The 22605-nt window shown below is 46.1% G+C and overlaps 4 protein-coding genes across 6 annotated transcripts; all 4 read left to right on the forward strand.

The window, feature by feature from the left end:
* The first annotated feature begins 5272 nt into the window (after window positions 1-5272).
* LOC140223587 (scarecrow-like protein 23) lies at window positions 5273-6888 on the forward strand. The gene has a single exon (XM_072295577.1). The coding sequence runs from the start codon at window positions 5353-5355 to the stop codon at window positions 6745-6747; it is 1395 nt and encodes a 464-aa protein (XP_072151678.1). The 5' UTR covers window positions 5273-5352; the 3' UTR covers window positions 6748-6888.
* Window positions 6889-9032: 2144 nt separating this feature from the next.
* On the forward strand, window positions 9033-11025 carry LOC117833268 (putative disease resistance protein RGA1). Its single transcript, XM_034712708.2, has one exon. The coding sequence runs from the start codon at window positions 9132-9134 to the stop codon at window positions 10623-10625; it is 1494 nt and encodes a 497-aa protein (XP_034568599.2). The 5' UTR covers window positions 9033-9131; the 3' UTR covers window positions 10626-11025.
* A 3182-nt stretch (window positions 11026-14207) lies between these two features.
* On the forward strand, window positions 14208-20671 carry LOC117833460 (serine/threonine-protein kinase STY46). 3 transcript variants are annotated; one of them, XM_034712962.2, is made up of 15 exons: window positions 14208-14670; window positions 15483-15597; window positions 15904-15986; window positions 16784-16853; window positions 17198-17308; window positions 17740-17790; window positions 17931-18064; window positions 18155-18262; window positions 18451-18524; window positions 18905-18993; window positions 19187-19282; window positions 19546-19626; window positions 19733-19783; window positions 19959-20099; window positions 20206-20671. In XM_034712962.2, exons 1-15 carry the CDS (start codon window positions 14384-14386, stop codon window positions 20269-20271), a joined length of 1557 nt encoding a protein of 518 aa, XP_034568853.1. In that variant the 5' UTR covers window positions 14208-14383; the 3' UTR covers window positions 20272-20671. The 3 variants fall into 3 exon arrangements, with proteins under 3 accessions (XP_034568853.1, XP_034568851.1, XP_034568852.1); XM_034712960.2 differs by having other exon boundaries at window positions 14212-14670; window positions 18818-18993; XM_034712961.2 differs by having other exon boundaries at window positions 14214-14670; window positions 18818-18993; window positions 20218-20671.
* Window positions 20672-21597: 926 nt separating this feature from the next.
* On the forward strand, window positions 21598-22603 carry LOC117833269 (vacuolar iron transporter homolog 4-like). Its single transcript, XM_034712709.2, has one exon. It carries the CDS (start codon window positions 21598-21600, stop codon window positions 22309-22311), a length of 714 nt encoding a protein of 237 aa, XP_034568600.1. The 3' UTR covers window positions 22312-22603.
* The last annotated feature ends 2 nt before the right edge of the window (window positions 22604-22605 follow it).

Here is a 22605-nt window from a genome sequence, read left to right on the forward strand (position 1 = left end):
GCTTGATATTTCTTGGCGCTCAGTGTGCTAGGATGAAAAGTTAAGACAACCTATGTCTCATCTACATAAATGTTGACAAGCACAATTGCACAAATTGCTATTTACCTAGACGAGAAATAGGTTGTCTCCTACTCCTACTGCTGCTGCTTAATCCATTTTACTTCTTGGAACTGATGTTGGAATCTTCACCAGGCTTTCGCTGAAGTTTCAGATTGGGATTATTTTATCCACCATTAGCTCATTTATCCTGCACCCTGTCACTCGTGGGGCCATGTGGAATCTTTTGTCCTCCCCTAGAAAATTTGTGTCCACAGAACAAACTAAGGGTAGCTGATGTAATTGTTGGAGACTAGATGAACTAACCAATGAAACAGCAATATAGAAATAGCATAGCCTTTAACATGTGCCAATCTGAAAGTGCCTTTTATTTTACATTTTTACGTAGAGGAAGATTGGCTTCTTGACTAAGAACTATGTTTTATCTTTGATGAAGGCACTACCAAGCAATGTAAACTACATTATTTTAACCTAGTTGCCTAACTGCTGGCATTGTGACATTCTACTTGCACCTGTTTCATATAAACCAAAAGGTACTGTGCAGTCTGTACTTGACTTGCCACTTGTTGATACATTTTTCAGTTGTTCATCATGTAACTTGTTCTGTATTAAGAATGATGATACTTTAAGGTACCTTCAGCCTTGCTGGTGATAAGGAGACCATACTGAGTTGATGCTGCCGAACACAAGCCAACAGGATGTTATGGTGCTGTTGTCTTCTGCTATTCGTTGGCCCAAATTGATCTTTTCCATTCAACACTCCCACAAAAGGGTCTTTGGGGTACATATAGGCCAACCATGAGTAGGTGGCTTAGAAGCTAAGCGAAGCATCTAAAGAGCATCTAAGTAGATAAAGTGCACACAGGCACATAGATAGATAAATAGCACACCCGACACATACATGACTTAATCTATCAATCTCCCCCTAAGTACTGCGTGTCTTGAGCGGCAACTGGACCATCCCAATCCTAGAGCAGAGTTCCTGGAACTTGATCCTTTCAAGGGACTTAGTAAGAAAGTCGGCGAGTTGATCCGTGGTGTTGATGTAGTTCGCCCTGACACTCCCTTCCTCCAAGCAACCTCGAATGAAGTGGTACGTCACTCTGATGTGCTTGTTTCACTCGTGGAAGATGGGATTATTCGCCAGAGCCAGAGCAGACTTGCTGCCCACCTTGAGCTCCACTGCTTCAGCGTTCTTGCCAAGAAGATCACCGAGCAGCCGAGCGAGCCAAAGAGCCTAAGTCAAAGCAGGAGAAGCAGCGATGTACTCGGCCTCACAGCTGGACAGAGCCACCACCTGCTGCTTGATCGATTGCCAGCTGACGAGGCACTTGCCAAGGAAGAAGAACATCCCGCTCGTGCTCTTGCTGGTGTCGATGTCGCCAGCGTGGTCGCTGTCACTGTAGTCGATGAAGTGTGCCGCCCTGGGACACCTCGGGTAGTGGAGGCCGTAGTCGAGAGTCCCCGCGACGTAGCGGAGGATCCTCTTGACGGCCTGCTGGTGCTCCATCGTTGGTCGCTGCATGAACCGACTGATGTAGCCGACGGAGAACGCCAAGTCCAGCCATGTGTGGGCGAGGTAGCGAAGGCTCCCCACAAGGCGCCGGTACTATGTAGCATCCACCTCCTCAGCCGTGCTGTCACGGCTCAGCTTCAGCCTCTCCTCCATCAGAGTAAGAGCCAGGTTGCATTCGGTGAGCCCACCCAGCTCAACGACCCGCTTGGCGTGGGCGGTCTATCGGAGTGTGATGCCGGAGTCATCCTGGTGCACCTCAATCCCCAGGTAGAAGGAGAGAGGCCCCAAGTCACTCATTTGGAACGCGGCCTTCATCTCCTCCTTGAACGCTTCCACCTCCTCGTCCTTGGTGCCCGTGATCACCAGATCGTCGACGTAGATGCCCACTAGCAGGGCATTGCCTCCGTTGCCCCACCGGTAGATGGGCGCCTCGTGCGGGCTCTGCATGAAGCCCAGTCTTCAGGGTGGAATCCAGCTTGGCATCCCAAACTCGCGGTGCCTGCTGCAAGCCGCAGAGGGTCTTGCGCAGGTGCAACACCTTGTCCTCCTTGCCGAGGATGACGAATCCCGGTGGCTGGTGGATGTAAACCTCCTCCTTCAAGTCGTCGTTGAGGAACGCCGACTTGACTTCCATGTGGTGGACGTGCTAGCGCCCCCTGGGCTGCCAGCGCGAGGAGCAGACGCACGGACTTCATCCATGCAATAGGAGCAAAGGCATCATCGAAATCGACCCCCTCTTGCTGCACGAACCCGCGTGCCACCAAGCGAGTCTTGTGCTTGACAATAACACTAGCTTCATCCTTCTTCAGCTTGTACACCCACTTAAGGGTGATCGCGCGGTGACCGGGAGGAAGATCAGCTAGCTCCCAAGCTCGGTTTTCTCAACAGCTTCCATCTCCAGCTTCATCGTGGCGCGCTATGCCGCGTGTCTCTCAGCCTCAGCGAAGGAGTGAGGCTCGTCGTCATCGTACGCGAGGTGCAGCTCCACCTCCAAGTCGTGAGGCACCAGTCCCGGCACCGGCTGGTCGCCGAGGATGTCCTCCACGGTGTGATACCTCATCGTAGTACGCGTCGACATGGTCCTCGTTGTGAGAGAGCGGAGTGGCGAACTCCATCGGGCTATGCTCGTCGTGAGTTGGTGCTGGTGCAGGCGTGCCCCCAAGAAGTAGCTGCCGGTGCAAGGGAGTGTGGCATGGCCGGCTGTGGTGGTGGCGGTGGAGAGCTTGTCGTAGCCAGAGTAGTACTCGCCGGAGTTAGTGGAGACCCGGGAACTGGGGTAGGCACGCTCGATGAAGAAGAGCTGCCCACTCCCTTAGCTCCCTTGAAGTGGATGTAGTCGACGGTGAAGTCGCCGTACGTCAGAGTCGAGCCGTCATCCACCATCTTGCCCCACGCCCAACCTCGCCCTTCGTCGAACACAACGTCGCGCGCCGTGCGCACACGTTGTGTTTCTGTGTCGAGGATGCGGTAGGCCTTCACCGCCTCAGCGTAATCGATGAACACCCCTGGGGTGCTCCTGTCGTCGAGCTTGCCATCGAGCTTGCCGACGTGGCTCAGCTCCTTAACGTACGCGAGGCAGCCGAAGACACGGAGGTTTGCGACCGCCGGCTTGCGCCCATGCCAAGCCTCGTATGGTGTCATACCGTTGAGGGCCTTGGTGGGCGAGCGGTTGAGGATGTGGATGGCCGTCAGCACCGCCTCTCCCCAGAAGATGGCCGGCATCCTCCTCTACTTGAGGAGGGCTCGGGCCATAGCCACCACCGTTTGGTTGCGCGCTCGACGACGCCATTCTGCTGCGGGGTGTACGGCGTGGAGTAGTGGTGCTAGATCCCCTTGTCGGCGCAGTACGACGTGAACTCAGCCGCCGTGAACTCGCCGCCGTTGTCGGTTGACTAAATAGACCATGAAGTCATTTCAATCTGTTTTAGGGAATTAATTATAATCCTTTATGACGAAACCTTGGTCCCTATGAAATTAAATGCACTATAAATATATACTACATATGGCACCAGATTAATAAAAAAACTCGACCTGCGGGGTAAGACAGCCCCCGGGTATTTTGCTAAGAAGAAGATCTTCTCATGTAGGTCGAGAAAAACCCTGAACCCCTGGGCCACCCTTACGTAGCGGCACCGTAGCTCGTGTGAGATGACCAACGACCTGGGCCAGACCTTAGACCTATACTTTGGCATGGGACAGATGAGGGGATTTTTTTAATCCCAGCTTGAAATTCGCTCCCATAGGGAGTCGAATAGAGGAGTGCTGCTAGAGCCACTTAACCGAGGCCAGTTCCCTTTCGCAGCACCAGATTAATGATTTTTCCTTTCTTTCCGGCAAAACCTGTAGACTATTATGCTTTATATGTTTGATTTTGTCCTGTTATTATCCTAAACTGCATAGCATTTCAGAATTTATTTTCTTTCCTTTTTTTATAACAATTTTTCCTTTTCACTGCCTAGGATTGTTCAATTATATTCTGAAATCCTTTTTTTGTTGAACATGACAAGAAGAGTACTATCAAATTCAAAATGCAGAGTTAATCTTTTTGATGTGCAGGTGGCACCAGCTTAACCTGTCATTTTGTACCAAACACATTTTGGAGCAATGCGTGGCCAATTCTTTACTTACTTCGTTCTGGGAGGGAAAAAAATTAGAATCATTAATGCCAGTCAGCCTAAAGCCATGCATCGTTGTACTCCATCCAGAAGCTGCTGCCACTGCCGCATGTCTGGAACCGATCATATTCCTTGCCATGTTAAAGTCCAGGACATGACTTCAGAAGTTCGGATTAATATCAAGGGTCAGCTTGGAGCCAAGAAGCCTATTTGGCCCGCACTTATTTTTTGGTGTAAGTTCCCCTTCACAACAACTCTACTCCTTGAGACAGTCATCATTGTCCTCATTCAGTTCCACTGTAGTGGAGACATCTGATAACCATTTATATGCTGTGAGAAAATGACTACATTGACTACGTTCAGAGTATGCCAGCAGGTAGCTAGTGAAGGATCATCCTATACAATAACGGTGCTATATGATTGCCTAATAGGCATAAAATAAATGAGTCTGGAAGCAAGTTGGTGTCGTGAGCTCATTGGACACTGGTAAGAATTAAACGCACAATATGGGGTATGATAACTGTGTTTCCCCTGGCCATATCAAATATAAAATTTTAGGTCATATACATTTTTAGGCTATCAGAACTGTCAAATATAAATTTTAAATTTTATACCTTTTTTTCTGGATTAGATTAAATGAACTGTAGATACACTGTCGGAACTCATAGAGTCGGAGCTATTTCTTGTGCTCAAAGTTGAGATCGAAACATAAACTCTGCATATAGGGTTGCATTTTGGGTTTGCTTTTATAATTGTAATTGCCACATGAGCTTATCCATATATATTGTTGAGTCCAGACAAGGATTTATGACTTGATGCTGACACGTGGCAAGAAGCACTACAGGAATATGCCCTCAGCGCGCCCTGAGTTCCATCTGCTTCGCTGTGACATGCCAACAAAATGACACTGCACAGTGTCCTTTGTTTTAGTATGTACACTGAAGTTGGTAGAGAGCCACACAAAGCGACGAACACCTTTGGTTAGATCCATGTTGCACCAGGGCTCCAAGTTCAAGACAGTTTAGCTTGCATTAGCATGAAGGTCCACAACCTATTCTCTCTTTTCTCCTCCAATGTTCTCTCTGCCCTTTGTCTCCTCGCTCTCTATATAAGTGACACTAGAGCATATGGACCAAAGCAACTCTTAAGGTAGGCAGTGAGCCAATGGAAACCATGTCATATCCTTGTTCTCCTCTTCTCTCTTTTCCTATACACGAAGAGAGTTGCTATCCGCTATGGTCTCCTGAAGTAGCCTGCCATGAGAATTCCCCTGTTGATCCTTCCCCTTATCATCATGAAGATTGTGAGCTCTTTGACACCATAGCCACAGATTCTAGCGATACACATGGCCAAAATGCTTTTGGTGTTGATGCGCTCACCCATCGTCATGAGAAGCTTCTGCGCCAAGAGAATGGTAACTTGGCGGCTATCCAAGAGGAGCTCATGGAGGAGAACAGTCTAAGTGATCTCCTTCTCACTGGAGCAGAGGCGGTCGAGGCTGGGGATTCAAGCCTTGCCTCAGTAGTGTTCTCAAAACTTGATGACCTCCTTCATGTCACCTGTGAAAATGCAGCAACCAGCTGTTTTGATCGCTTGGCCTACCACTTTGCCCAAGGCCTGCAGTCCCGGATGTCTGGTGCCTGCTCTCCATGCTACCCGCCAGAACCAGTTCAGTCTGGTACCATGTCGGTACACCAGATGATACAAGAGCTGTCACCATTTGTCAAGTTCACGCACTTCACCGCCAATCAGGCCATTCTAGATGCCACCACAGGCAACATGGATGTCCATGTCATCGACTTCAACCTTGGCGAGGGCGTCCAGTGGCCGTCACTCATGTCAGACCTTGCTCGCCAAGGTGGCAAGTCGTTCCACCTTACGGCAATCATAACAGATGCTGATTACAATAACAACACTCATCACACAGCTGCACGGTGTCTTGCAGAGTTTGCCGAGTCCTTAAACCTACCCTTCCAGTACAGCTCTGTTTGTATACACAATAAGGAGGACCTGGAGGACTTTTCCAGGAACCTTGAAGGCTCAGTGGTTGTCTCATGTGACACAACGAATTTGTGTTACAAGTTGCGGAACAAGTTACAGATGCTACTACTTGGATGTGTCAAGAAGTTGCAGCCTACATTAGTGGTCATCATAGAAGAAGAGCTGGTCGGATTTGGAAAAGAGGCTTCTCTAGCTCAAGGTTCCTTTGTAGAGTTCTTCTTTGAGGCATTGCACCATTTCACAACGGTGTTTGAGTCCCTGTCGAGTTGTTTCAGAAGTAGTAGCAATAGGATCTTCCTGAGGCTTGTGGAGAGGGACATGGTGGGGCCGAAGATACAGGACTTTGTGGCGCAGTACGGGTCTGTGACACTTGAGGCTCCTCCTAGGAATTTGGAAGGGTTTATGTCTTGTGAGCTGAGTGCTCGTAATATTGCCCAGGCCAGGATGCTGGCTGGGTTGTTCAATAGGAGCTTTGGGATTGCACATGAGAAGGGCAGGCTTCAGTTGTGCTGGAAGTCCAGGCCTTTGATCTCTGTGTCAGTTTGGACTCCTGTGTGATAGAAAATGAGTTTGTGATGGTCTTAGGGCTAAAATTTCTTGTAAGACAGTAAGAGTTTGCACTGGAGATTGTTTTTGGTTGGAAGATATCTTGTAGAATGTAATTATGAAAATGCCAGTATTCTGCTAGAAGTTTAGGGCTCTCTGGTCTGTGGTTGCATAATCTTTTTAGGCCCTTGCAATGCTAAGCAGGGACTTGCATCGACGAAGCAGTCGTGGAAGTGCATCCTAAGCAGCGGTTCCTGGACGGGGAGGCGGCGGCGGAGGGCCATGGGAGGGGCGGCGGAGGGGCGCAGGAGGAGCCGGCGAAGGGCGCGGGGAGGCAGCGGAGGGGCGCGACCGTGCGGGAGGAGGCGGAGGGGCTGGGAAGCGGAGGAGGGAGGTGGCTAGGAAGGGGTAGCCGGGTAGGGTTTCGGGAGGAGGAGCTCCAGAAGTCCAGGTTATATATGGCTTCTTAGCCGGGTCGAAACAGGTGTAAAGTTTAGGCCGTGCCGCCCATTGGTGGTCCATGGGCCAAATGGGCCAGGCCGTGCCGGGCTAGCCCACGAGCTAAGGCAGCGGCCCAAGGATGGCCCATGGTGTAGGCCGGGCCGGGCCGGCCCATGGGCTGTGGGTCATATGGACAACTATACTCTGGTCTGTGGTTGCATAATCTTTTTAGGCCCTTTGCAATGCAACTTCTACGCATGATAAGTGACAGTATGTTTTATCTTTCTCCAATCGGGCGTTTCTTCTGAATTTTGAGGTTGTTGCCATTCCTTACCTGCCTTTGAGTTTTGGAGGCTGCTAGCAGCCTAGCACAGCAAGCATCGACATATAGTTGATGGAATGGTGGGCCCTTACTTCTTCTTTCTTTTTTTTTTGGTTTTCCACAGTGATTTCAATCGCGCGCGGGCTATACCACAGTGGGTCAGTGATTTAGCAGCGTCTCCATTTAGCGGATTTTACTAATGAACTAATTATAGCCAAATTTAAGAGACCCATTGGCAAACTCAGGAACAAACGCATGGGCCTCTAGCCCAGCCCATCACCACCACGCAACGCACACATAAACCAGCCCATCATCCGCACCTCTCACCCTCTGTCCTCTCCCCCTCTCGCCGGCGGCATAAGAAGGCGAGGAGCCCACCACCAAGGTCGCCACCTTTCCCACCTCTCCCTCTCCTTTCACCCCCTCCCACCTTACTAATTTCAGGGAGCAAGCTGATTCATGGCTCCCTTGACTTTCAGCTCGCCAGGCGCCAGCGTTCATCTTTGGGCGGACCTCCACAGCCTAGAAAATAATGTTGAACATTCAGTTAAATTGACAGATTGGAATCGCCTGGAGAGAGAAACAGAGGTAGAGAGAGCGTTGCCGACAGCGAGAGGAAGATTAAAAATGACGCGGCTCTACTGACGCACAGGTCGACATGAACGCCAGCGTGGAACCAAACCAGGGTGGACTGTGGCACTGGGCTCCGGGGGGTCACGTAACTGGTTTTTACAGTTCGGGGGGAGGGTGTCATTTAGACGGTTTCATAGGTCAGAGTTGAGTTTTAGACTTTGGTTAGAGATCAGGAGGGTAATGTGTACTTTTTCCTCAAAAAGATCCTGCAGGCTTGATGTAGACTCGCTACATCGATCGTACTCCCTCCGTCCCTTATTATTTGTCGCTCGGGAAGCGGGTTTATAAGGGAAACATGATTTTCTAGAGACAGATAAAAAAGATAGAGGGAGTTGACTGTTGTTTCCCTTTGCAGACTTCCTAGAGCTTACTGACCATACGTTGGAACAGACAGGTCAATTTACCATGTGAACTGCTTTCTGGCCTGGATTGGTTCTTTTGCTTATTTTTAAGCACCCGTCACATCGAATGTTTAGATACTAATTAGGAGTATTAAACGTAGATTATTTACAAAACCGATTACATAAGTGGAGGCTAAACGGCGAGACGAATCTATTAAGCCCAATTAATCCATGATTTGACAATGTGTTGCTACAGTAAACATTTGCTAATGATGGATTAATTAGGCTTAATAGGTTCGTCTCGCTGTTTAGCCTCCACTTATATAATGGGTTTTGTAAATAGCCTACGTTTAATACTTCTAATTAGTATCTAAATATTGATGTGACACTTGCTTAAAAATAAGCAAAGGGAACTGTCACTTTCAAAAACTCGACCATCGGCAAACTTTCAAAAACTCGACCATCGAGGTGCCGTGCTTGGAATTCGGGTCGGGACGGGAGTTTCGACGTGTCTGGTGTTCATTCGCTTTCATTAACTATTTCTAAAAGGACTTTCTACTTGTTGACGCCATTAGTCATTTGGTCACCTGAGAAGTCCTGGCTAGCTGTCTCTGTTTGCAGACTTCAATTCGATCACTTCGTCCCAGCGAGTTCTCATCATGGAGGCACTGATATCTGCAGTTGCAGGTGATCTTATGAGCCGGTTCATCTCTTTTGTAGCACAGAAGTTTTGCAATCATACAGAGAATGAGGATAATTACAGGAGGTTGGAGCATGTCTTGCTAAGGGTTCATACTATTGTCGAGGAAGCAGAGGGGCGGCACATCAGAAATCAAGGAATGCTCCTACAGCTGAAGATGCTCATCAAGGACATGTATGTTGGGCACTACATGCTTGATAGGCTCAAGATTCAGTCTATTAAAGAAGAAAAAGCTGAAGGTGAGGTGAGTCATCAGAATCAGCCATTTTCTATGTCTGCTCTTAGTGCTGCCAAGCGCTTTCGTTTTGCTTATACTACCAGAATGAACACACCAGTAGCGTCTGGTACCAGACCAAGTGCAGCAAAGCTTAGGTGTATGCTTGAAAGTTTAGAAACAAAGATTCAAGATATGAGGGAGTTCGTCATACTACTTGCCAGCTGCCCTCGACTGCCTCATCAGCCTTATAGTACATATCTGTTCATGGATAGGTGCATGTTTGGTCGCTACTCTGAGAAACAGCAAGTCATCAGTTTCTTGGTATGCAATGATACTCATGGCTGCCCAAATCTAGACATCCTTCCGGTCTTGGGTCCGCATAGAGTTGGAAAGAAAACGCTTGTGCAACATGCTTGCAAGGATGAGAGGGTATGCAATTGTTTCACGGATATATTGTTCTTCAAAGGACATGATCTAGAGAATGGAGAATTTGCAGCGAACTTAAAGGTTAACTCACGGAAGTGCTTGTTTGTTATTGAGTTCAGTTGGGGTGTGGATGAGGTAGCATGGATGAACTTTAAATCCTATTTGCAGAACGTGGTAGGTGCTGGAAGTAAAATTGTTCTGATAGGAAGAACTCAGGAGGTTGCTAAGTTTGGGACGGCTCATCCTATCTGGATGAAGAGTTTGTCTGAAGAAGAGTACTGGTACTACTTCAAGGCTCTAGCTTTCGGAAGCATGGATCCTGATGAGCATCCAAGACTTGCATCTCTGGGCATGCAGCTGGCTACTGAACTAAAAGGCTCATTCCTGGGTGCAAATATTCTTGGTGAGATGTTAAGATCTAATCCTAACCCTCAATTCTGGCACGCCATCTTGTCAAGTGTCAGAGCGCTAGTACAGGAACACCTGTTTTCCTCTGGCGTACACCCGGAAGACCTTCTCGAGAGAAATGCTCCTGTTGATTTTCCAATGGCCTTTGTGGGTGCTCATGGTCAGCGATGTCTGGTGTATGATCTTAGGGAGGCTGACCCTGGACAAGATGAGCTGCCGTTACCGACTTCTCAAGAAGTGCTAGTGGGTGGCAAGGTTCCTACTGAGGAGAAGTTTGATGTGCTGGTTTGGAAGTCTCGCATCCCACCATACTGCAGCTTCATAGCTACTTACAAGAAACAGAAGCCGCAGCGCATGGTTGGCAAGAGGAATCGTCTGGCACTGAGAGAAGCATCAGTGTAGTTGTTTGCTGGAAAAGTTCTCAGCAAGGTATTGCATGCATCCTCGGACATCTTTGCTCGAGGTTGTCTGCTGATGCATATGATCTCAAGGCAAGGGATCGAAGCCAACCGTGCCCACTGACGTATGGTTAGAAATTTTCTGGTGATGGGAAGTTTGATGTGCCAGTATGGAATTCTGGTCCTGCCTTTCAGCGAATGTCGCCACCTCTGTGAAGCCAAAGCCCATGTACATATTGGCATGATCTTGTTTGAAAGAACATATTGTTGCCACTTCCATTGTGAACTGTATGTAGCCCATTGTAGCCTTGTAGGCTTCTGGTCCAATGCTTTGTATGAAGAACATGTTGCTGTAACAGTGTAATCCCCTCCTTAGCTTGCTGCCGTCCATATGTTGCCCGTCACTGTTCCTTGCTCCGGCTTCCATCTGTTGGATGCTGTTTATTCTTTTGAGAGTTCAACTGAAACAGGAGTCTGATTCATGTAATCTTTGAAGCTCAATCTTGAGTCTGATATTCCTATCAGTGCACAAAGATTGCAAAACCGGCCCGGCTGCAACTTGGGCCATTGTTTTCTCAAAAAAAAGAAGAAGAAAGATGAACATCATTGTCGATTTGGTGTCAAATGGGTCTGTCTACTGGCTCGTGGAGTGCATTGCTGGACACGTCACGCTTACGACGGAAAGCACTAAACCTGCTGTCAATAAACATATGAACATCTTGACTCATGTGAAGTCACGGCCTAATCATGCATGCCAATCAAGTAGAAGGCATTTCAGAAGCTTCAAAGCAAAGTGTTGACGCTACATGAGATTGTGGTGCCTGATCATGACGCACATTATTGGGAGCAGAAAGTTGCCATGCATCATTGACCAAGCAAGAGAAGCTTCAAACGACGAATATAGCTAGGAGTAACCAGTGGATGAATTTCGCGTATATAATATATCACCCAATTTCAGGGTGCCCTTCAAATATTTTCTCGTATTTCAAGTATTTTTATAAAGTAATGCAAAATCTTTTTCATGGTGCCTTGATAGTGGCCAATCGAAGTGCTCTTTTTCTTGAGAATCTTATAGCTTATCAACATCCAAAAGATTTCCCTTTTCGCGGGCAGGTCTTGGTGACGTTGATCCTAAGCCTGATCCAGTGGAGCCAAGCCAACACACATCAGCCAGTTTCTTTCACCTTTTTGCACAAATAGTGCTTTGCACTGTTTATATGTCGTGCAAGTTGATGACATGGATAGACTCTTTATAAGGTGAAGGGATGAGCAATGAATTACATGTAAATCGATCTAGAGTGCTGCTGTTATATGAAATTGTATTCCGATCCCTTCTTTACTAAACCCAACTCTTTATTTGGATTGATAAACAAGGTGGTTTGTTTTCACTACCAATTCAAAAAGATTTGCCTAATCCAGTAATCCCTGTTCGTCTAAACAATTTTCATAAGATGCATCACAGTATCACATTCACAAGTGTGCATACCTTCTGTTAGGGAAAAAAAAAGGTTCAACTACACATGAAAAAGGAGGAATTATCACTCATGTGGCATGTAGTAGCCATTAGTAACAACTCTAGCTTTTTATAAAAACAGCCCTTAGGAAAGGAATCACAAAAAAGAAAAGGGTCCCCTGGAAGTTTAAAATTAGGGCTAAATTTGAATAATAGAAAGAAGGACCATCCTATGTAGAATCCATTATTAGGATTCTTAGTTTGGCCAATGGGAGATATGATAAGTGACGTGCCGATTGGGGAGCAATGGTTCACTTGGAGTTGTTGTAGACCCAGGCAGAGAGATTCATTATCCAGGTTGCCTCACTCACATCATCCTTTTTCCAACTTGCACTTGTATGGCTTGGCTCCAATCCGCATTTTGGATAGAGCGGCGGAAGGTCAGTGAAGTCCACATCAAGGGCATCTTGGTCTTTCCTGTTCACCCGGAACCTGCCGCCCATTATTGCTGTACAATACACTATTGCCAGCGCAAACTGGATACTGAAAACAGCGTTCTTGTTTAATAGGAACTGTGCACAGATTAATGTCTGCAATTTATTTTCAAGGACGACTTTGATGCTTTTCTATAAATCCAACAAGATGGCTTTCAAAATATGCGAGAAATTCTAGCTATCTTCCTAGTAATGTAATTTCATTGCCACTTTCAAAAGTCTGTCGAGTATGTGTGTGAAATGTGGCTGGATTTGACGAAATCTCTTCTGGTCATTGGTAGCGGGTGTCATGATTAACTTGGACATGATCGAATGCTTAAATCATTAGTTTCACAGGTCTACTAATACCTTCATCCTCAGATATACGATGTTAAGAACAAGCTAGTCATGAACTAATTAGCTTGTTCTAAACGTCATATATCTAAGAACTAAGGAAGTATTTGAATTGGTTGTAAATTTCCTTATAGCTGGCATGCATATATTTGTTGAGCAAGTCATTGGCAAGCATATTCCATGACATATCCTGAATCCCTATTCCTGACCCATTTTTAAGGGAACTTTTTGCACACATGCAAGCCAAATGGTTATCACAGAAAGATAAGTTATTGGATCTGCAAATAATTTTTCACAATATATTACAATTTGCTTGGCAAAAGGCTATGGCCTTATAACATGAAGTTTCCAGGAACTTCATTGCCATGCATGTGTCGCTTTTGTGACTAACTTTAACTATAATACTAGGTGCCGTGAAAGCAACTTCGTACCTAAATGCTACACTTCAGGCAATGAACTATGAACTTCTCTGCTGTTTTCTTCACACATGGTGCTCATTGGATTAATGAACACGCATTAGCTATTGCTACAATCCTATAGTAAACAAACATGCACAAAACACATTTGCCGCAATAAGGGAAAGTATAGACTAAAATACAGCCTTTGAATTTGAATATGAAATTCAAGCCAATACTATTGCTCCCCAAACAATTCTAAATGACACCGGTCTTACTGCAAGTTGGACATGTAGTTTGCAAATTGAAATAAAATAATTTAAATGTTTATATTCAGTCTAGATTATAAATAAAATGTTCTATCTAAACGCTCCTGATGTAACTGCAGTTCCAAACCCAGAATTCCTTGAAGACACCAATACCAGCTCCAAGTGATCTAAATTTTTTTTTCTTCTAAAAGTGGAGCTCTGCCGGACATGATAGGTACCTCATTTACCCCCCACAACAATTTTAAATCCCATTAATAATTAATACAAGTATAGAAAACCATTTTAATTAATATAATAGGCAGATATCCTGTCCATTCATTTCAAAAATAAAAAAGGAAACCGTTGTTTATGCCTCGTTTGCTCGAAGCAGCAGCAGCGAGGAACAGGATCGTTCCAAATCACACCAGCACAAACGGCATGCTTCCCATTTGTGACTTGTGCAGTTGTGCGTGTGACCCTATCCACTTCCCCACCTCCATCCTCCTCCCTACACCGCGTCCACGGGCACCACCCACCGGCTCGCCGGTCCCACCAGAACCGGTCCCGAGGACGGAGCCCACCCGGAAACGCATTCGCAGGACCCGCGACGATCTTACCATTTTAACCCCGAAACTGCGTCGTATTTCCAACCCGAGTGCCTGCCCCCCAGCGCCCGCACGGCACGATCCTTAAAGCTTCCATTGCTCCCTCGCCTTGCCTCGCCTCGCCTCCTTCGACTTCCAGCAGCACACTACCACGCCCGCAAACCCCCCACCTCGCGACGAACCCTCCCGGAGCGCACGGCGCGGCGGGAGAAGCCCTAGCCCCGGTCCCCGGCGATGGCGGTGGAGGGAGGTGAGGCTGGCGGTGGCGGGCCAGGCGGCGCGGAGGAGGGCGTCGGCGAGAGCTCGTCCCCGCCTCGCGCGCCCGCGCCCGCGCCCGCGCCAGCTGCATCAGGCGGGAGCGGTGGCCGCGGCGGCGGCGGAGGAGGAGGGGCGGGAGCCCGCGACATCTGCCGCGAGGTGTTCGAGCGCCTCGTCGCCGACGGCCACGTGGAGGCGGTGGGGGCGTCCGGCCCGGAGCTCCGCGCCCGGCTCGAGGCCCACTTCGCCCGGCTCCCCACCAGGTGACTCGCTCGCTCCGCTCGTCCCCGCCTCTCCCTCTCTCCCTCCCCTCGCTTCTACACCCAGCCCGGGGGGTCGGTTTCGTTTGGGTGGGTCGGGAAGGTTTGCAAAATGGTTGGGGAATCCCACGAGTTCAGGGGGGCGGGAATCGCGGAATTCGCGTCGGTTCGTGCGCGGATTCCGCCTGAAATGTTCGTTCGTTTGTGGATTTGTGGGCACTGCAATGACCGTACTAGCCGTCAATCCGCCATAGCCCATACCGTGCGTGACTGAATTTTTGTTGACCTGTGTGCTTCAGGATTCATCAAGTCAGTTTACTTCACTCGATTATGTCAATGGAACAGTACTTGGTCCAGAGACCCTGCTTGTTTAGCTGTGCTTGTTGGGCTTTGAAAGGGTGGTTTCCGGATTAAATTAAGTGCGTGTGTTTGTTTATTTGACTTTGGTTGGTGCGCTCTGCTACTTCTTTGTGGTTGTGGGACGTGGTTCTGAATTGTCGACAACATTTCTGTTATTCCTGCTGTGTCTGTAGCCTTGTTGTTTGATCTTAGATTTGGACTAACTCAGAGACTAGAATATTTTCGTTAGAACTGTGGGATCAGGGGTCGCAAGTGTGTGACACTGATGGGTGTTTCGCACTTCCACTTTCGTAAAGAATATTTTGTTCTGGTTCTGATTTATTACACTTTCTTGTTACCTCTGTAGTAGTCTTGTAGGGTGTTTAAAATTCGATTCCATACTGTCACATATTGTTTCGTTGCTGCCTCCAATGTTTGCTTTAATGCTATTCTTCTACTCTTCCATCGCTATGTAGCTATCAGCTGGATGTGAATGTTGACAAAGCAGAGCAAGTGTTAATCCATCAGAAGGTTTTGGCAGAAGCAAAGGATCCTGATAGGCGCCCAGCATTTGCTGTCCGTTTCCTCAGGGTAATGATTTTTCTTGCTGTTTTTATGTCCTATGTGTTGGGTTTTAGTTACACTCAACAAGCAATTAAGGGTTCTGTAGAATTCTGTGTATTATTAACAAACTGTCATAAGAAGTCACAGGGACATGCTAGTACCACCGCATAACATTTTGCCTTCATAGCAACTTAAACCAGTGTATCTTCTAAATTAAATTAGTCTTGTCATAAGAAACAGTTCTTGATTGTTCTTTTTTAATTGATGCCTGTTTATATCAATATCACCAGTAAAAGTTAGAGTAAACTATTGACACTAAAACTTTGATCAAAGCTTGATGAGGTAAATGTGGACGAGACAACTAACTCTGATGCACATGAAGAAGGGGCTGATATTGGTGAAGCTCTTTCTACCAGGTACTCATGCACTGTGCTAGTGTGGTGCTTTTGTAGTTTGAGTGACCTTGACGAACAAGTTATGTGCTGTTTCCAATCCAACCTTTACTTCCAGACTGTTTGAAGATACTACCTATTGTTAGATTATGACAGATTATGATGCGGAGATAATACTGTAACAGCAGGACATGCATAAGCACAAAGGGAGAACACACAAAATGTACATATTAAACAAATGGGAACTGCTGCTGTAGTTTCAATGCATATTCCATTTTTCATATTTTCCTTGGATTTGATAAGTGATGTACTTGATGTTTAGGCTAATGGTAGAAATATGCTATTAATCTCATTATTTTGCTGGTGAGTTGAGGTTGGAAGTCTTCTTAGTCAATGACAACATGAACCAACACAGCACCTAACCATAGTTACCTTATGCAGTTCAGGATTAACGTAGTGGCTATTTTATTTTACCACATAACTGCATGTTCTTTGTTTGTCTCCACATGAGAAACCAATTAATTTATATTTAGCTTGTTTTACTGTACCTTAATTGAACTAACCAAAGAGGCTTAACATATTAACAGATTGAGGTTTTATACATTAATACACAATTTTCATATAATTGTTTCAGAGGTGGTATGGAATAATAAACATGGTAAAAAATTTTAGGCATGTCACCGCACGATGCTTCTTATCAAATTTAAAACTATTTTTACTTTTAGTAGCCCAGCATTGGCACCTGTGCTCACAGAACTACCCCTTTTAGTGGTCCCAGTGCTCGAGCCTCTCATGATTGTGGTTCTCTGTATATTCCATAGGTCAAAGGCATATACATACATTCATGAGATTCTATTCTCCACTACGGACAAACCCAAGCTCCTGAGTCAGGTCAGCAATACTACAGTTATAAAGCAGAAAATACTGGAAACCTAAAGCATCTACATTCTTTACTAGTTTCTATTTAAAAGAGCTTGGCCTTTTAGCCTTTATGCTTGTTGATATAGGAACCTAATGTTGCAGTTCTTGTTTTCAATCTTGTATGCTCTCAGATATTTTCATACTAACACTGGCTGATCTCTGAACTCACTTGTGTATATTGTAATAAAATTAGCTGGTCTTTTAATTAACTCATGTGTCAGTGCTAATAAAGTACTAACTGTCACTATATGTGCCTTTTTAATTTCCTGGGCACTACAGGGCTTCTAACTAAGTATTTCTTTTTGTTCTGACAGCTGTCTGCTTTGCTTTCTGACATTGGACTGAACATTAGGGAGGCACATGTGTTCTCAACAACAGATGGTTATTCTCTTGATGTGTTTGTTGTCGATGGTTGGCCCATTGAGGTAAGTTTGGTTTGTTATCGTGTGATGTGTTGAATTGCCTAAACAACAAAGTTGTGGATCTGATGTGCACTGATATCTTGTTACCACTTGATGTTCTCTTTTGGATTCGATTTATATGGGTTATTTAATAAACTTCAAGATTCCGACGGATTTAGTTTTTGGATAAGTATGCTACTTTCAGTTATAAGGTTACCTTTGCTGTGTGACAATTGCTTTCCTCTCTTGGCATGGCAAATGAATTCTAGATTTGTTTTAACTGAGAATGATATCTTTATTGGATGCATAGATAAAAGAAAATTGATCGCATTTCTATATGAACAGCAATGATATATCATACAATGTTCATCGACGCAAAAGGAGCATGGTTGTCCTATATATGATCAGTTCTTTTTTCACTGCTCAAGTTTGACAAGTCTGCATCATGTGATCAGGATACTGAGGGTTTGCATAAGGCACTTGAAGCATCAATTTTGCGAAATGAGGTATGTTGCGTTGTCCATACACGACTTTACAACGTTTTGAGCCTGCTTAAGTATGATAACTCAAATTATATTCAATATGTACCAGTCCAATATCCACAAGCTAACATCATATTTTTGACTCCTTTGCAAAATATAAAAAGGGTTCATGGTCTGGCTCTGATTCCTCAGCTTCAGGAAAGTCACTTCCATTCCTAGCACAAGATTGTGAATCAGATATTGACACAAGACTTCTGAAGATTGTAAAGAAGGTTGCTTCTGGATCTTGTGGGGCTATGTGAGTCACTGTTATACTTCTGAGTTTAGTTGCTGATTTGTCATATAAAGTAGTGCTTTCTTTATATAATGCATGTATGCTTATGTGAAGGTTTCTTGGGACTTATGGTGGTGAGGAGGTTGCTGTTAAAATCCTTAATCCTGAGAATTTGGACCAAAATGCATGGAGTGAATTTAAGCAAGAAATCTACATATTAAGGTATTCCACATTTCTATGATAAGACTTGTTCGGTTATGATTGTTATGTGCACTTCTTGAAGTTATACATCCTGACTATACTATGGTCAGAAAACAATAGCATAATTGGGCATGCGATTACCTCAACCAGCTTGTTTGTTGCAAGCACCATATATATACCTAGCCTTCACCTTCCACACTTCTTTTCAGGGAAGTTGATCATCCCAATATTGTCCGATTCATTGGCTCATGCACAAAGCCACCTCAGTTTTACATAGTTACAGGTGAGGTTTCATGCAAGCAAGGACCAAATCTTTAAAAGGGAAACAGCATAATTTTACTCATTTTCATTTGTCATACTCATACCGATAGTTAGACTTCCATAGAATTTGGTACCATGTCCTATAATTTGGTAGCATTGACTTAAGTGAGAAGAAGCTACTGTTCAGCCTTGCCATGCGGGAAATAGTGTTTTCCCTCTGATAAATATCTGTTATTGCTTGCTTCATAGGAGTATACATCTTATAGAAGTTCATTTCAGGTAGTGTAGCATTAATATCTGTATTTTATCTTGCAGAATGCATGTCTAGAGGAAGTCTGTTTGATTTCTTGCACAATGAGCACAATGTCTTGGACCTCCCAGCAGTTCTGAAGTATGCATTAGATGTATGCAGAGGGATGTCCTACTTGCACCAGAAGGGCATCATCCACAGAGATTTAAAGTCTGCCAACCTTTTACTGGGCAAAGATCATGTATGTACCCAATGTCTATTAAGTTTGTTGATAGGAACTGTGTGTAATTTGCAACTAGTGGATGTTTAAGATACTTAATGGCACAGATTATATGGTCTATTTCGTTGCCTTGCCCATGTTAGGGCCATGGTTATGGATTTAAAAGTACATAAGATGTCAGTTTATAAGTCATTTTTTTTGCTCATTTTTCTAGGTTGTGAAAGTGGCAGATTTTGGTCTAGCCCGTTTCCAGGATGAAGGAGGTTCTATGACAGCTGAAACTGGGACCTACCGATGGATGGCGCCTGAGGTAGTATTATTAGCTACTGCAACATTTGTCTGTTCAAGCTAACACAATTTCTATATTTTCCTTTGTTCGAAATTGACTTGGGCTCATAATATATTTGAAAGTGTATGTGCATTCACAGCAGCATTAGGACAATCAATAGTTGTATGCATAAGCATCTGAATCGGTGGTTTACAACATGTCATTCATATAGAAGTACTTTGTAATTGTTATCAAAGATGACAAAAGAAAACCCTGAACCTCTGATCACTTTTATTTTTGGGCAGGTTATCAATCATCAGCCTTATGATAACAAAGCAGATGTGTACAGTTTTGCTATTGTACTTTGGGAGCTCATGACATCCAAGGTGTTTATGTTATTTTATATGAGCTTGCAGCTCCCTACAAACAATGAGATTATCAGTTATCAGAGCCAATGCTTATCTTTGAAACTGTTGCTTCTGATTCTTCCAGATTCCGTATACTACCATGAGCCCCCTCCAGGCAGCTGTCGGTGTGAGGCAGGTTAGTTCTTACGATCATACACAGTGCTAAATAAAGCTATTCGTATGCTTTTCCACTTCAGAAGTTATTCTTTGTTGAAACATAGGGTGTCGTTTGAGCAACATCTATTTGTTAGAAACCTAAAGTGATTCATTGAAACATCGCATTTATGCTAACATTCTAATGACTGTACCAGGGATTGCGACCACAACTTCCAGAAAACGCACATCCCAGGCTATTAAACTTGATGCAAAGATGTTGGGAAGTCCTTCCATCTGACCGGCCTTCATTCACAGATATCATTGCTGAACTAGAAGATATTCAGGCGCAAGCTCAGGTGCGACCACAAACCCTCATAGTTGCTTTCAAACGAATCCTACGCATTGCTCAAAAAAAACTAAAAACCCTAATCTGGCTGGTTCTGAGAATGTGACGCTCTCCAGCTGCTGTTGCAGGGAACATCAGGGGAGTCGAGCCAGAAACAAAAGGATGGTGACAGTGCCCACTAAAGATTGACACTCAGCACGTACTTGACGGCAGTTTGGTGCATCTAATCTGATTAACTTGAGTTAGGATCCAGGCCACTAACATTGGAGAAAATATACGTAACCCAGTTTTGTCTGCGCTTCTTGGGGCCAATTTCTCGGTCCTGTTCTCGTCTTACGCGGTCCTAGTCCCATTTTTCTTGCACAGAGAGGAGGAAACCAGGACCTTCTGAGTTCTGACTGAGTTTTGGGGTTGCGGCTTGATATGTGAATATTCGAATGAGAGGAAATCTTTGCTGCCTGGCATGTAAAATTGCATGCTTCTTGTATCTGCTTCACCCGTGTTATTGAGGCGCAATGGTTGATGAATAACTTCAGGAATGCGAAATGCTCAGATCAGTGCGGATTGAGGTTTTCATGATTATGTCATGTGTTGCGGATGCCTGTAGGTGACTGGTTCTCGCTCTCAGCTTTCATATCCTGCTGCAACCATGCTGGTTGGCTCATCTCCTGTTTTTTTCTTCCCTGTTACATCTTCCATGCAAGAAAAAAAATTATGGCGCTATCACATCGGTGTTCACAGCAGCCGTCTTTTGGCATTGTCCTTCGATTTCAGTTGCACTTGCTGACTTGCACCTTCTAAAACAATGATATCTGTGAATGAAGGCTCCTAGGGTCCGTCAGTCACACGCTTGTACTAAGAAAAAAAGACAAAAGGAGTACCTGAGTCGTAATTGCTGTTTCAGATTGTTGGATCGGAAATTACTCCGGCCCGGCCAGTATGGGTCACAGGAGCTTTTAGAGTGGTCGACAGCGTAGGTTTGCAGCTGTAGCTTCTTCCTAATAGCGTAAACATCCAACAGGTGCTAAAATTGAGATGATATACGAAAAGGCAAAAGGGTACCGGGATTGGAATCGGCGATTACTCCGTTCACAGATACTAATGTTCTCTGTTCTGTTTCTTTTTTGGACAAGATCGGATCTAGTCAAACGTGCAAAATTTCGATTATCAGTGTGTCGAAAATGTGGTACGGAAATATGAGAATGCAGTTGAAGGAATCAAGGACGTACTACTGTGATTGTCATTGGAAAATTTTGAACATTTTTTTTTATACATGTGGCAACTGGTTAGTGTGCAACAGTATGCTGCTGTCACTTGTACGTTGTAACATCAAAGTAGCCATCGGCATGAGCGCATGCGAAGACGTGTAAGCTCTCCCCCTCATCGATATAAGTAGAGCAGGTGCTCCACCTCTCGCTCTCAGTCTTGTGTTCTCCACGCTCCTGCGCGCGTCGGCGGCGTGTGCCAGTCACAAGCGTTTTTCTGCGTCCCATCTCTCCCCGGCGGCCATGGCCGCCACTGCTGACGACGACACCAAGCTCACCATCATCATCGGCCCGCCCACCGCCGCGCCGGGGTCCAAGGAAACCTGCGCCGCCTGTGGCGCGCTGCCCACCGACGGCGACGCCGCCATTGCCACAACCATGCCATCGCCGCCGCCGCCGCCGTCGGCGCAGCGTCACGTCCAGTGGCTGCGCGCCGCGGTTCTGGGCGCGAGCGACGGGCTGGTCTCCACGGCCGCGCTCATGCTCGGCGTCGGCGCCGCGCACGGCGGCGACGGCGACCTGCGCGCCGTCCTCCTCGCGGGCCTGGCGGGCCTCGTCGCGGGCGCCTGCAGCATGGCCATCGGCGAGTACGTGTCCGTGCACGCGCAGCTGGACGTCGAGCTGGCCGAGCTCAAGCGCGGCGGCGGAGGTCCGCCGGAGCCGGAACGAGCTGCAGGGCTGCCGAGCCCCGGCCAGGCCGCGGCGGCCTCCGCGCTGGCGTTCGCGTCCGGTGGGAGCGTCCCGCTGCTCGCGGCGTGGTTCGTCACCGGCTACGAGGCGCGGGTGGCGGTGGTCGTGGCGACGGCGACCGTCGCGCTGGCGGTGTTCGGCTCGCTAGGAGCCGTGCTGGGCCGCGCACCTGGTGGACGGGCCGGGCTGAGAGCCGTGGTGGGTGGGCTGGTGGCCATGGGGATTACGTATGGGCTCATGAAGCTGTCCAGAATCCATGGAGTTTGATGGGCTCTAGAATTGTATACAATGTGTGTTGTTGTTGTTGCTGTCCATGATCCTGAGTTGTTGTTGACTTTATTTATTGTCCTGTTAAAACAGTAATACAGTAAATATTGGTTGCAAGAAAACCTCTCGATTTTAAACTTGTATCAGTAAAACTTATAGTTTTTTTTTCAGGCAAACTGCATTTGCACGAGGCTTCAGATCTGTGGCTTATGAGCCTGCCCAATTTTGGCTCCAGTTCCTTGCATCAGATATCATATCATCCACCCAAAATTCAAACTTAACCAGAACAAAAAG

Source organism: Setaria viridis, chromosome 8, assembly GCF_005286985.2.
Source record: "Setaria viridis chromosome 8, Setaria_viridis_v4.0, whole genome shotgun sequence".
Classification (NCBI taxonomy): Eukaryota; Viridiplantae; Streptophyta; class Magnoliopsida; order Poales; family Poaceae; genus Setaria; species Setaria viridis.